Here is a 15,754-nt window from a genome sequence, read left to right as displayed (position 1 = left end):
GAGCCGAGGAAATAGCCATTAAAAACAGAACTTTCCAAGATAACAGCTTGATATCAATGGAATGAAGGGGTTCAAACGGAACACCTTGCAGAACCTTAAGAACTAAGTTTAAGCTCCACGGCGGAGCAACAGTCTTAAACACAGGCTTAATCCTAGCCAAAGCCTGACAAAAAACCTGAACGTCTGGAACTTCTGCCAGACGTTTGTGTAAAAGGATAGACAGAGCTGAAATCTGTCCCTTTAACGAACTAGCAGATAAACCCTTTTCTAAACCTTCTTGTAGAAAAGACAATATCCTAGGAATCCTAACCTTACTCCATGAGTAACTCTTGGATTCGCACCAATATAAGTATTTACGCCATATTTTATGGTAAATTTTCCTGGTAACAGGTTTCCTAGCCTGTATTAAGGTATCAATCACTGACTCCGAGAATCCCCGCTTTGATAGAATCAAGCGTTCAATCTCCATGCAGTCAGCCTCAGAGAAATTAGATTTGGATGTTTGAAAGGACCCTGAATCAGAAGGTCCTGTCTCAGAGGCAGAGACCATGGTGGACAGGACGACATGTCCACTAGATCTACATACCAGGTCCTGCGTGGCCACGCAGGCGCTATTAGAATCATCGATGCTCTCTCCTGTTTGATCCTGGCAATCAATCGAGGAAGCATCGGGAAGGGTGGAAACACATAAGCCATGTTGAAGATCCAAGGTGCTGTCAGAGCATCTATCAGTACCGCTCCCGGGTCTCTGGACCTGGATCCGTAACAAGGAAGCTTGGCGTTCTGGCGAGACGCCATGAGATCCAGATCTGGTTTGCCCCAATGATGAAGCAGTTGGGCAAACACCTCCGGATGAAGTTCCCACTCCCCCGGATGAAAGGTCTGTCGACTTAGAAAATCCGCCTCCCAGTTCTCCACGCCTGGGATGTGGATTGCTGACAGGTGGCAAGAGTGAGACTCTGCCCAGCGAATTATCTTTGAGACTTCCATCATCGCTAGGGAACTCCTTGTTCCTCCTTGATGGTTGATGTAAGCCACAGTCGTGATGTTGTCCGACTGAAACCTGATGAACCTCAGAGTTGCTAACTGAGGCCAAGCCAGAAGAGCATTGAAAATTGCTCTTAATTCCAGAATGTTTATTGGAAGGAGTCTCTCCTCCTGATTCCATGATCCCTGAGCCTTCAGGGAATTCCAGACTGCGCCCCAACCTAGAAGGCTGGCGTCTGTTGTTACAATCGTCCAATCTGGCCTGCGAAAGGGCATCCCCTTGGACAGATGTGGCCGAGAAAGCCACCATAGAAGAGAATCTCTGGTCTCTTGATCCAGATTTAGCAGAGGGGACAAATCTGTGTAATCCCCATTCCACTGACTTAGCATGCACAATTGCAGCGGTCTGAGATGCAGGCGCGCAAAAGGTACTATGTCCATTGCCGCTACCATTAAGCCGATTACCTCCATGCACTGAGCCACTGACGGGTGTTGAATGGAATGAAGGACACGGCAAGCATTTAGAAGTTTTGATAACCTGTCCTCCGTCAGGTAAATTTTAATTTCTACAGAATCTATAAGAGTCCCTAAGAAGGGAACTCTTGTGAGTGGCAATAGAGAACTCTTTTCTACGTTCACCTTCCACCCATGCGACCTTAGAAATGCCAGAACTAACTCTGTATGAGACTTGGCAGTTTGGAAACTTGATGCTTGTATCAGAATGTCGTCTAGGTACGGAGCTACCGCTATGCCTCGCGGTCTTAGTACCGCCAGAAGAGAGCCCAGAACCTTTGTAAAGATTCTTGGAGCCGTAGCTAACCCGAAGGGAAGAGCTACAAACTGGTAATGCCTGTTTAGGAAGGCAAATCTTAGATACCGGTAATGATCCTTGTGAATCGGTATGTGAAGGTAGGCATCCTTTAAATCCACTGTGGTCATGTACTGACCCTCTTGGATCATAGGTAAGATGGTTCGAATAGTTTCCATTTTGAACGATGGAACTCTTAGGAATTTGTTTATGATCTTTAAGTCCAAGATTGGTCTGAAGGTTCCCTCTTTTTTGGGAACCACAAACAGATTTGAATAGAATCCTTGTCCGTGTTCCGACCGCGGAACTGGGTGGATCACTCCCATTAGTAAGAGGTCTTGTACACAGCGTAGAAACGCCTCTTTCTTTATCTGGTTTGCTGATAACCTTGAAAGATGAAATCTCCCTTGTGGAGGAGAAGCTTTGAAGTCCAGAAGATATCCCTGAGATATGATCTCCAACGCCCAGGGATCCTGGACATCTCTTGCCCAAGCCTGGGCGAAGAGAGAAAGTCTGCCCCCCACTAGATCCGTTTCCGGATCGGGGGCCCTCACTTCATGCTGTCTTAGGGGCAGCAGCAGGTTTTCTGGCCTGCTTGCCCTTGTTCCAGGACTGGTTATGGTTTGGCCCTGTCTTGAGGCAGGGCATGGCCCTTACCTCCAGTAATGTCAGCGATAATTTCCTTCAAACCGGGCCCGAATAATGTCTGCCCTTTGAAAGGAATATTAAGCAATTTAGATTTAGAAGTCACATCAGCTGACCAGGATTTAAGCCACAGCGCTCTACGCGCTTGAATGGCGAATCCGGAGTTCTTAGCCGTAAGTTTGGTTAAGTGTACTACGGCATCAGAAATAAATGAATTAGCTAGCTTAAGGGCTTTAAGCTTGTTCATAATCTCATCCAATGGAGCTGTGCTAAGGGTCTCTTCCAGAGACTCAAACCAGAATGCCGCCGCAGCAGTGACAGGCGCAATGCATGCAAGGGGTTGTAATATAAAACCTTGCTGAACAAACATTTTCTTAAGGTAACCCTCTAACTTTTTATCCATTGGATCTGAAAAAGCACAGCTATCCTCCACCGGGATAGTGGTGCGCTTAGCCAGAGTAGAAACTGCTCCCTCCACCTTAGGGACCGTCTGCCATAGGTCCCGTGTGGTGGCGTCTATTGGAAACATTTTTCTAAATATAGGAGGGGGTGAAAAAGGCACACCGGGTCTATCCCACTCCTTGTTAACAATTTCTGTAAGCCTTTTAGGTATAGGAAAAACGTCAGTACACGCCGGTACCGCAAAATATTTATCCAGCCTACATACTTTCTCTGGAATTGCAACCGTGCTACAATCATTCAGAGCCGCTAAAACCTCCCCTAGTAATACACGGAGGTTCTCAAGCTTAAATTTAAAATTTGAAATGTCTGAATCCAGTTTACTTGGATCAGATCCGTCACCCACAGAATGAAGCTCTCCGTCCTCATGTTCTGCAAATTGTGACGCAGTATCAGACATGGCTCTATTATTATCAGCGCACTCTGTTCTTATTCCAGAGTGATCGCGTTTACCTCTAAATTCTGGCAATTTAGATAGTACTTCAGTCATAACATTAGCCATGTCTTGCAAAGTGATTTGTATGGGCCGCCCTGATGTACTTGGCGCCACAATATCACGCACCTCCTGAGCGGGAGGCGAAGTTACTAACACGTGAGGAGAGTTAGTCGGCATAACTTCCCCCTCGTTGTCTGGTGATATATTTTTCACATATAAAGTTTGACTTTTATTCAAAGTAACATCTATACATTGAGTGCACAAATTTCTATTGGGCTCCACATTGGCCTTTAAACATAGTGAACAAACAGTTTCATATGTGTCAGACATGTTTAAACAGACTTGCAATAACACTAGCAAGCTTGGAAAAAACCTTTAAATAAATTTACAAGCTATATAAAAAACGCTACTGCGCCTTTAAGAAAAATAAAAATGTGACACAGTTGAATTAACAATGAACCAAATATGTTAAAACAACCAAATTTTAATAGAAAATGTATAAAGTTAGCAGAGAATTGCACCCACAAGCAAAAGGATGATTAACCCCTTAATACCCAAAACGGATAACAGTTGAAATAATAAACGTTTTTTATCACAGTCAAACACACTGTCACAGATCTGCTGTGATTGATTACCTCCCTCAAAACTAGTTTTGGAGACCCCTGGGCTCTGTAGAGACGTCCTGGATCATGGAGGAAGAAATAGGAAGACTGTGACTAAATCTTTACTGCGCAATAAAGCGCTAAAATAGGCCCCTCCCACTCATATTACAACAGTGGGGAAGCTCAGTAAACTGTTTTTATTCAGAAATAAACGACAGCCATGTGGTAAAAATCATGCCCATAAAGTTTTATCACCAAGTACCTCTGAAAAAACGATTAACATGCCAGTAAACGTTTTAAAAATGAAGTGTTGTTAATAAGCCTGCTGCTAGTCGCTTTCACTGCAGTGCAGGCTCAAATATTACTTTAATATAGACAGTATTTTCTTAGTGAAATTCCATTCCCCAGAAATACCTCAGAGTATACATACATACATATCAGCCTGATACCAGTCGCTACTACTGCATTTAAGGCTGCACTTACATTACATCGGTATTAGCAGTATTTTCTCAGTCAATTCCATTCCTTAGAAAATAATTTACTGCACATACCTCCTTGCAGGTGGGCCCTGCATGCTATCCCCTGTTCTGAAGTTACCTCACTCCTCAGAATGGCCGAGAACAGCAAGTGGATCTTAGTTACGACCGCTAAGATCATAGAAAAACTCAGGTAGATTCTTCTTCTAATGCTGCCTGAGAAGAAACAACACACTCCGGTGCCGTTTAAAATAACAAACTTTTGATTGAAGAAATAAAAACTAAGTTTAACACACCACAGTCCTCTCACACGTCCTATCTATAGTTAGGTGCAAGAGAATGACTGGATATGACGTAGAGGGGAGGAGCTATATAGCAGCTCTGCTTGGGTGATCCTCTTGCACTTCCTGTTAGGGAGGAGATATAATCCCATAAGTAATGGATGACCCGTGGACTGACTACACTTAACAGGAGAAATATCAACCACAAAACACAGAATTGTCTACATTCACTTAGATCACTAGTTTTTAAACCTGTGCTCAGACCCCCTAACCGGCCACATTTTGAGGATATCTGAATTGGAGCACAGGTGAAACAATCAGCTGCTTAATAAACATGTTTGTTGTACCTGCTCTCATGCAAGGTAATCCTAAAAACCTGGTCTGTTGGTGAGGCCTGAGGATAGGTTTGAAAAGCAGTGAACTAGAAGCACACAGCAAGGCTATAAACATATAAATAAAATGAAGGGTTTAATTACAGCATTTGGCCAAAAGGTGATAAGCCCAGGAACTGCCCCAAGGTCTCTTCTTGTCTAGGTCCTAACCTACAGCCACACATGCCGGCTTCTAACCAAAGTGTGTGCATCTAATTCAGTGCTGGTACAGATGGTAATCCACTGGTTTTGTGTTTCAATTAGTTGTTTCATATAAACATTTCAAGACAAAATAAATAAAGTTATTGTAAAATTGCACCATAAAATACAAGGGAATACTGCAAACCCTTACCTTGTGATATTCTACAAGGTCAGCCAATGTTGCATGTTGTAGCTGATCCACTCCCAAAAAGCTGAAGGAAGTACCAGACGCATCTATCATAAAGTGCATGTATCCTTCGTCAGAGCGGTACGTGAGAACATAGCCGTGGATCTTTTCACTAACGCGTAGAAGAAAGCTCCCAGGCACTTGACTTTTTAAAAGCTCTTCTGATTCTAGTCGGGAAATAATACCTGTTTATAAGACAGAACAAAAGTTTTACAAGAGGGATAAGGGTTAACTCTGTCAAGTATACAATGCTTATGGTGTGTGATCCTAAATTATAAAAAAAAGTGTTAAATTCCAAACATGCGTGATACCTCAAAACGGCGTGCTATTATTTTGAAGCTAGACAGGTCAGTTTATATTGGGGCATACACTATTTGTTATATGGGATAATGAAAAAAAATAGATTGATCTTTTATTATCTACCAATGTGTTTTCATTGACATGTATGACAGGACCTCTTTTTCCTTAAAATCTTGCAACAGCCTGAAAGAGCCAATATAGTATTAAATCACATGCTCTATTGATTAGAGCATGTGATTTTAACACTAGCGACTCTACAGTGTTATGTGTTTAACCAGGCGCTGTGTTTGAATGCAGGTGCACAGTGCATATGTACATATGCTTTGGGCACAGTCAGTAGAAACTACCAACCAGAAACAACTGTATAATTTATTAGAATCAGAAGAAGTGTACATTGGAAAATAACTGTTTCTTTTTTAAATTAAAATGCATTAATGAGACTTCCGGTGGGAGGGCCAAGGGAGAAGCAGCAGGCAAGAGGAGCTCCGTATACAGCAGCACAAAAACTAACTTTAAAACCCAATTTGGGCTGCCTCTTGCCTTGCTATTATATCCCCAGTGGTCACTAATAACCCCTAGGCAGAAGTTTGCTGCCCGGACCGGAGGAGAAGCGGGAGAGACCCCCCTCCGCATTTAGTTCTGGAGCCGCACACAGCTCCGCCACCAAAGTCGCAGTCTCACAAGAGGCGCTGAAGGGGCGCAATAAAAATCCACTCCACCGGAGGCAACAAAAAGACTTGCTCACCAGCTCGGATCAGTGGCACTGCTCAGAGGGAGACTGACCCCATCGGGGAGACACTTGCCGAGAGAAAAGCCCTGCCGCAACCCCACGTGGACTACAGCCCTCTTCTACCTTTACGCTGCTCCGGGAACACTCACCCAGTTCGTTGACTGCCCAACTCTGAGGTGGACCTGCTGACACGGCAACGGCCGACACGGCCAGACTGATCCCACTGGGGCGCAAGCTACGGAGGGAGCTCCGACTGGCGCGAAAACAGGCGCCATCTTGCAGGAGAGGCCCTACACTCTGGCGGGTTCCGGAACGCACACTGGGTAAAGTAAAAATTTGCACTCGCATGCTGCTGGGGAAATCACTACTACAGTCAACACCTCTGCTCCGGGGGACATTTACACACCGCTACGCTAATACTCTATTTATGGGTCTGGGGAAAACGCCCTTATAGCTACAAACACTGGGCCCAGCATTGCATGAGAGAGGCCGGAGCTAAGGTAACTGCCAACAGTGAGTACACAGCACTCCCCAAAGGAAGTCACCAGGATCAGATAGCTTGGACTTTGCAAGGCTTTATATAAAAAAAACCTGGGAACAAGTTTCAGTCTAACTCTTGGGTATACCATGCAGTTCTCCTGACCACCCACCCGCACTCCTGGTAGTGACACTGTGTAATTTCTACTGCAGGCCGCACTTATCGCACCTTTGATGGCAGATGTTAACCCTGCCACCACATGAGTGGGTCCTAGAACTAGTGGTACTGGAGACATAACACACCTCAGGGGACATTACTAGAAATAGGAACCTTGACTCTTGCAAGATCTTTACATAGTCAGAACTGCCAAGCCGTAGCAAACTGAAAGACTGTGTTACCAGACAACACCGCTACCCCCAACCCATATTCAACCAAACACAGGGCTCTCGCCCCCCTGAAGGGGCATATGAAGGACGCTGTGCTGACAGTCTTGTGCTGCCCCCCATTTACTCTGGAGGGGGAAGAGTGGTATAAACTGTATAACCATTATTGTGTTGTTTACCTGTACTAACCCATGCCTTTCTCCTACTAACACTTGTTTTCCCTCAGTGATAGGACATTGCTAGTACTGGTTAAGTCATTCACATACACTGTGTTATATTTTGGTTGAAAGGGGTCTTACTAGCCTACTGCTAGAATAACACCTGCATATGTTAACCGTTTTGTCACTTGTAAAGGTATATGGAGAAATACTTAACGAATACCCCCATGGCAAGTCGCAGCAAAACCAGCTCTGGCAGAAATAAATCTGGAGCTGACTCCTCAAACGCGGGAGCTAGTACAGACAACTGCCCAGATAACGTTTCACTTGACACACACCCCATTGTTAAACAGATATCTTTACTATTTATGCCCAAAATTGACAATTTGCAGAGGGGGGTTGATACTCTCACAGACGATGTTAAACAGTTCTCCACACGTGTAGCAGAAGCTGAGAATAGAATCTCTGACTTGGAAGACTCTAATGTATCTAACTCAAATAAAATTGAATCCTTAGAGAGACAAGCCGTGACCCTGCAATTAAAAATAGATGACCTAGAAAATAGGTCGAGACGCAATAATGTGCGCCTCTTGGGTCTCCCCGAATCAGTAAAACCAGCAGATATCATCCACTTTGTTGAAAATATACTTCCCACATTACTGAAGATACCTACACAGGATCTTGAGGGTGGAGTGGAACGTGCTCATAGGGTAGGTCCAGAAAGGGCTGGCTTAGATAACTTACCCCAACCCCGGCCAATCATGATCAAGTTTCTACATTTCCAGACCAAAACAGCATTATTAAGAGCTTACAGAAAAATGGACAATGTGATGTATGAAAATGCACGCTTGCTCCTGTTTCAAGATTTCTCGGTGGACCTTATGAAACGCCGAAGGGAATTTTCACCAATCTGCTCACAACTTCATAGGGAGGGTAGACAAGCCTTCCTGCTATACCCAGCTAGGCTTAAAATTATGACCCCCAGAGGCCCAAAATTTTTTGACAATCCAACTGCAGCTCAAAATTTCCTAGAAGGTGGGGGGGTTCCCCCACACAGCCCACGCCAGAATCATCCAAGAGGGGAGGAGGGTTGACACTGTAGCGGAATAAGAGTCTGAGACACCTTACTTAAATAGGGACTCACCCTAGGTTTCAAATCAAGTAGTCTGTCCTGATGGCCACTGAAATTACTGACAATGGGTCTACGGTTACACGCGGACCCAGAACTTTGAAGTTAAGTTTAAGTTTGAGTTTGAGTTTTATATTGTTGTATGTTACCATAGGTTACTTTCCAGGTTCAGGGCACTTAGAACGCATAAGCAAAAGAGAAGGATCATTTATGTGTGAATACGGATGGGATGTAAACCCTTATAACCCACCGTCCCTAATTACACCCCAAGCACAGGTTATGTCAGAATGTACAGTGCTGATGAGAGATTTAATATGCTCGCTTGGTTATTGGAACGAAGCAACCCATCTGTTAAATGTTTCATGGTTTTTGAACACATATGTCTATATGCATTATTTACAGGTTATAACTCACTCGGACATAGTCCGACTTATGGAACCTATTAAAACCTGTATGAAAGTTCTTATTGTTCTTCTACTGCTTCTCCACATACATGTTAAACAGTTCATGAAATATGTCAGGGTAACAATTCTTCTATGTTTCTGCATTTTAGAACTACTGTTACTTAGAGATACTAGTAGAGGCCTGGCGGTGGTTCATATTGGTGGAGGACTGAACCGGGAGTCTGACCACTATGGTGAGAATTTTTTTTTTTATTTTTTTTTTGTGGCCCTCTCTTCCCCCCCCCCTATCCTTCCCCTTTCATACCCTCGCACTTGGGACATTATTCACATACTCATATACAGATACCAAAACAAGATACAGGATCCAGTTAAACATTAAAATTTAACGTCTATTCCTGGAACATTGGGGGCATTCATTCCCCAATAAAAAGAAAAACAATACTCACACAGCTTAGGAAGAAGAAAGCAGAGATTGCATTTCTTCAAGAGACGCATCTTTTAGATGCAGAACATGAGAAGTTGAGATCTGACTGGGTAGGGAGGGTTGAATACGCCTCATATAGCTCTGCCAGTAGGGGGGTCGCAATACTCCTAGGTAAAAGACTTGAACACGAGGTTAGGGAAGTGCTCAAAGACCCAGAAGGCAGATATATAATAGTGCAAATATGTGTTGCAGAGCAAACATATACACTTTGCAACATTTACGCCCCGAACTTAAAAGATAGGGGGTTTTGGAATAACATTGTAACAGTCCTCTCTCCCTACCTGGGTACACACATTATACTGGGGGGTGATTTTAATCTCACTCCTAATCCTCATTGTGATAGGTTAAGAGGGACACATAGCGGGAAACCTAGAAAGATGGCTAAAATCTCAGAAAAATTTGAAAAGGACACTTTTGCTCTACTGGGGAACTCCCTGGGCGTGGTGGACATATGGAGGCAACTGAACCCTGATGGGAAAGATTATACCTGTGCATCACGTACATCACCCTCTATGTCCCGCATAGATATGTTTCTAATCTCAAACTCTCTCATTACACGTATCATAGACACCAAAATTGGGGAAGTGGCGGTTTCAGACCATGCACCCATAGCGCTTTTCATAGATAAGAACCCGTCGGTTTGCAATAGACGAACTCTCAAATTCCCAAAATACTTACTTTATTCCCAGGAATTCCAGAGCCACCTAACTCATTGTTGGGATGACTACCGGGTAAACAATGCACAGCATATAAGCTCACCGGAACTATTCTGGGCAACCGCTAAGGCTGTCTTGTCGGGCAACATTGTTGCCTACTTGGCACGCAGGAAAAAGCAATCCACCGAGAAACTTGGGAAACTGAGAGATCGCCTAGCGGAGACTTACTGCACCTACTGTGCGGACCCCCTCTAGTCTCAATTACCGCAATTATATTGACACTAAAAAGGAATATGATGCCTTACTGGCCAACCAGGCCTCACAGGCTCTCCTGCGAACCAGGGGTAAATATTATAGATTTGGGGATAAGTCAGGGAAGCTTATGGCAGCGTTAGTGAATATGAACACATCCTCCAAACATATCCCAGCCCTCAAAAGGCAGGGAAAACTAGTGAAAGACGCTGATTCAATAGCTGAAGCATTCGCGTCTTATTATACTATTCTTTATGCCAGTGAGGGCTCCCCAGACCCCGAACTAAAAGATAAGTTTTGGGAAAATATCAACTTTCCACAGATCTCAGATTCTCAACTGGAGAAACTAAATGCCCCCATAGGGGAGGAGGAGATCCGGAGAACGATAATGTCCATGGCGCTGGGCAAAGCCTCAGGCCCGGATGGATTGCCGATAGAGTTCTATCGGCTCCTAAAGGATCAGGTCTCCACGACACTGGCAAGTTTATACACTACTTACTTCGAGGGGGAGAAAGCACCGGTGCCGGAATTCTCCGCGGCATATATCACTCTCATACCCAAGCCGGGGAAGGACAGCGTTCTACCAGAGTCCTACCAGCCAATCTCTTTACTAAACTCCGACTACATGATATTAACTAAACTTTTGGCTGAAAGACTTAAATTTATACTACCTGACATCATTCACATGGATCAAACGGGATTCATGTATGCAAGATCGTCAGTGGTCAATGTTCGTAGGGTTCTACAGGTCATCCAACACTTTTGGACCAAAAGGAAGGGTGATGAAGTGAGAGATGACACGGAGGCCTTCCTGCTGTCGCTTGACGAAGAGAAGGCCTTCGACCGAGTAGAGTGGGACCACCTTTTCTACACCATGGCTAAGGCTCGCTTTTCAGGCCCCTTTCTAACTTTTATCAAAAATTTGTACCGTGCCCCACTTGCTAATATACTAGTTAACAATATATTTTCTGCAAACATTTATTTACATAGAGGAACCCGGCAGGGTTGCCCCTTATCACCCCTCCTCTTTAACATTGCCCTGGAACCGCTGGCTATCAAGCTAAAACAGGTCTTTCCTGGCATAGACTTGGCAGGACATCCACAGCATTTGGCGCTGTATGCGGACGACATGCTCTTGTTTGTACAAAATCCCCACACTTATATACCGCATATACTAGAAACCCTCACCGACTTTGGCCGGTTCTCAGGCTATAAAGTCAATATGCATAAATCTGAGATCCTGTGGCTCCTCAGAAAAGTTGACTCAAGCGGGGAATTTCCGTTCTCGGTGGCTAAACATGATATCACATATCTTGGCATTAAGATTTCTGCAAACCCAAACAAGCTATACGCTAATAATCTGACACCTGTATGCGCAAAACTGCAGGCGCAGATGAATAGCTGGAGTTCCCTTCCTTTGTCACTCTCAGGTAGGATCAATCTTCTTAAAATGGTGATACTCCCCCGCCTTCTTTATCCGCTTCTTATGCTCCCTCTACTCTGAAACAAAGCAGATGTCAAAATGCTAAACTCAGCGGCGACCCGCTTCATTTGGAAGGGGGGTAAGCCACGGATCTCGAGGGAAAAATTGAGCATGGGTTTTCTTAATGGGGGCCTGGCTTTGCCAGACTTCAGGCTGTACAATTGGGCAGCCCTGATTCGCCTAGTACTGGACTGGCAGGTGGGAACTCATTTTTGTCGACCCTCTATGGAGCAGGCTGTTTTGGGGGACGTTTCCCTGGCATACCTACCACACATCTCAAACATGAGATCTGTGAGGGCTCTGGGCCTTAATATGTTATTCAGTGAACCATTAAAGGCTTGGCATCAGGCTCATAAGTTTCTGAAGAAATCCTGTCATGCTTCAAGCTACCTGCCTATTGTCAAAAACCCAGACTTCCCGGCGGGTTCGGAAACCCAGCCCTTCGTGGTCTGGGAACAGAAAGGACTGAAATCACTTAAACAATTATTAACCCCGCTAACAAAAGAGGTAAAAAATTTTGGTGCTTTACAGAGAGAGTTTGGGATACCGAGAACACATTTCTTTGCCTTTCTACAGGTACGCCACTATATCAATACTCTAACTCGGAACGCACCTGAATTTTGGGAGGGTTCACCCTTCCGCATTTCACAAACACTGTACACAATGGGTAAGTTTTCCCTATCGGAAATTTATCAAACACTCATACAGCATAGAGCACAGAGCACAAGGGACTCAGTGCAAGCAGGGTGGTCCCGTGTAGGAATTGAGGGTATTACTTGGGAAGACATAAGAAGAGGCCTCGAACGAACTAAATCAGCCATGTTGTCCGCCATGTACAGGGAATCCCAGATACGTTTCCTCCATAGGGCCTATCTCACACCAAGAACATTAGCCAAATGGGTGCCTATGCGCCCTAACCAATGCGTGAGATGTGCAGTAGAGGCCCCTACTCTCTTACATTATATGTGGGATTGTCCGTCAGTCAGACAATACTGGAATAAAATACAATACTGGATCAATAAGTCCTTACAGATACACCTCATGCTCAGTCCAGAAACTATCCTCTTTTTAAATTGGGAAACACAACACAGACAACAGGACGCAGTATTGAGTCTAGTAATATTGTTAGCTAGAAAATGTATCTTAAAAAACTGGACAATAAGAAAGGGCCCCTCCTTTGCGGGCTTTAGGAACCTACTTAGAACACAGATATTTACGGAACAAATGGATGTTAGGATGGATGTTCAGAACAGGCTGGGTTTATTCCTGCGTAAATGGCGCAGACTCATACTTACCTTTGAATTGGAGATTCAGAGACTGATCCTGATCCCATTTAAGGACTCAGTTCTTTTTACTGAAGCGGAACTGAGAGGGGAGTGGGCACATTTATTTTAAACGACAATCACTCCGTAAGTGGAATAACTCCCCCTCCTTTCCTTTCCTCCTCCTCTTCCCCCAGCCTTCCCTCCCCCCCCCCCCCTTTTTTTTTTTTTTTTTTTTTCTCTTCCTCCGCTGGGCCTCAAGGGTAACAATATTAGTTTTTTTTAGGTTTATTAATGTTATTAGTTAGATTAGGTTAAATATAAGTTTAGTTTTATTTGTGATAAAGATAATGGAAAAAGATTATGTCGGGGAAGTGTAATCACACAGACCAGATAGATATCATGTAAGATAGAAACGAAGTGTGGACAAAAAAAGAAAATATTCTACTCCTCACAATGTGACATTACTTTGTGTTATACTGTATTTAATTTATGAACTGCAATGTAAATCGTGTCACCAGACATGATGGCCGCACAAAATGTAATAACTGGAATGTGTGTATTGCTTTGCCGGACAACAATAAAAAGATATTTGAAAAAAAAATGCATTAATGCGCATTTTAGGTTTAAACTATATGTGCCTTTAAAATTACCTTATGCCTTTCCTTATAGATCTATACAGCAATAGGATGAATAAACATCAATGTCTCCCATACGGTTCAGATAGAGTATGCAATTTTAAGCAACTTTCTAATTTACTCCTATTTGCCAGTTTGCTGAACCAAAAATGGGCCTTCTCCTAAGCTCACATCCCTGCTTTTTCAAATAAAGATACCAAGAGAACGAGGAAAACGTGATAATAGGAGTGAATTAGAAAGTTGCTTAAAATTGCATGCTCTATCTGAATCATGAAAGAAATAATTTGGGTTTCCTATCCCTTTAAAATTATGCTAATTTCCTATCCAAAAATTATCGTTTCCTGATTCATTAGGTAAATACTTAATTTTAAACACTTAACGATGGCCTAGTTTATAGAGCAGGTTTTGCCAATGTTGGCCAGTTCACGCTATATCTGTATGCCTCTGAAAGTGAGGCATGCAGTACTAGCGCAGCTTCGCTGCCGTCAATAAAGCTGTGCTAGTCAACACCTTAACGACCACGCGACGCATAGGGTACATCAGACATAAAGGGGTTAATCCCAATACAGATTCATTTTAATGAGAAACAAATAATAAAATAATCAATATTTTGCTCAGCCTTAAAGGCTTTGCAGCCCACATCAGTTAGACCCCTGTCAGCTACGTAGCCATAATCTCTCATCCAGCAGCACCTCTCTGCTTAAAGGGACAGGAAAGCCCAATATTTTCTTTCATGATTCTGATATAACATACAATTTTAAATAACTTTCCAATTTAATTCTATGATCAAACTTGCTTCATTCTCTTATTCTTGTTTAAGGAACAGCATTGCACTACTAGCAGCTAGCTGAACACATCTAGTTAAAGGGACAGTTAAGACACAAAATAAACATTATTCAGTAGGTTACTTGCCACACGTTTATGGGGCACATCGTTCTCCCTGTGCTGCAGTCCTCAGTGATTATCCATTTTTTCAAAAAAACAAACTGCCGTTCACAGGAAAAAATGGAATCCTAACTCCTCCTCCCATTGTCTTCTTCCCCAGGAGCTTCTTTTGAAAAGTTATCATGCACGCCCAACTTGAACGAGCCTTTAGCCTAACGCATGCGCAAAGTGGTATTTTTTTTTATTTCCTACAGAATGCGGTGGGGATCCGTTTTAGTGCTGCACCGGAAGCACTACTTCTAATACCACTGCTAATAACAATATACTCTGATGTTCGGTATAATGGCGTGACTAGTACTGTGCTTAGGGACTGTCAGTATGCTTACAGCATGTGAGTAGAGAATAAGCGTCTCATAACCCAGATTATTCAACGTAAATACACTGGCTGTGATACTAACGGTATAATAAAGTGTTCACTGTAATAGCGTGACTAACCATATGCTATGGAAACCGTTTATCATAACATGCATTTACAGCATCAGTGTGTCAGCTGCACTGGGTCTGACACAACCCCGGCACTACACATATCAGCTGTAATCAAAACAGTTGGGTATCGAATTGGTTCTTAGTAGTTGTAACAAAAATGCAAGAGTTACCTAAACCCAAACCTGTAGTAAAATAAATTGTAACAATTAGGATAATAACCATGTATTATCGTGTTGCTGTGATAATATAGTCGGCAGTGTAGTTTAGGAGCTGCTTTCAGATAATAGTGTGTCTTAGCACCAACAGCACCAAAGAAAAATAAATGTTTGATTTTCTGGTAAATTTTCTATTAATTTTACAATAGATTTCTACCTATGAACAGTTCCATAACTCTTTCTCTGCCTTGTCTGCTAAAGAAGATATTATGGGTTGTGCCAGACTTAGTTTAGTTGATTTACTTATTTTGCTAATATGTGTTCTGACTAGATAACGGCTCCTGCACGATGGTGACAGTCCCGTCATTACAGCTAATCCTACACTATTATCTGAAAGCAGCTCCTAAACTACACTGCC

At 43.3% G+C, this 15,754-nt stretch overlaps 1 protein-coding gene across 3 annotated transcripts in view; it reads right to left on the bottom strand.

The window, feature by feature from the left end:
* Window positions 1–15,754, bottom strand: part of SH2D4A (SH2 domain containing 4A) — a 352,968-nt gene that overhangs the window by 7,216 nt on the left and 329,998 nt on the right. For all 3 annotated transcript variants that reach the window (XM_053703206.1, XM_053703207.1, XM_053703208.1), the window contains one exon: window positions 5,418–5,638. In XM_053703206.1, the coding sequence (XP_053559181.1) occupies window positions 5,418–5,638 (221 nt within the window). The remainder of the gene's footprint in view (window positions 1–5,417; window positions 5,639–15,754) is intronic.

The sequence above is a fragment of the Bombina bombina genome, chromosome 2, assembly GCF_027579735.1.
Source record: "Bombina bombina isolate aBomBom1 chromosome 2, aBomBom1.pri, whole genome shotgun sequence".
NCBI classification, from domain to species: Eukaryota; Metazoa; Chordata; class Amphibia; order Anura; family Bombinatoridae; genus Bombina; species Bombina bombina.
This window is presented reverse-complemented; position numbering and strand designations above follow the sequence as displayed.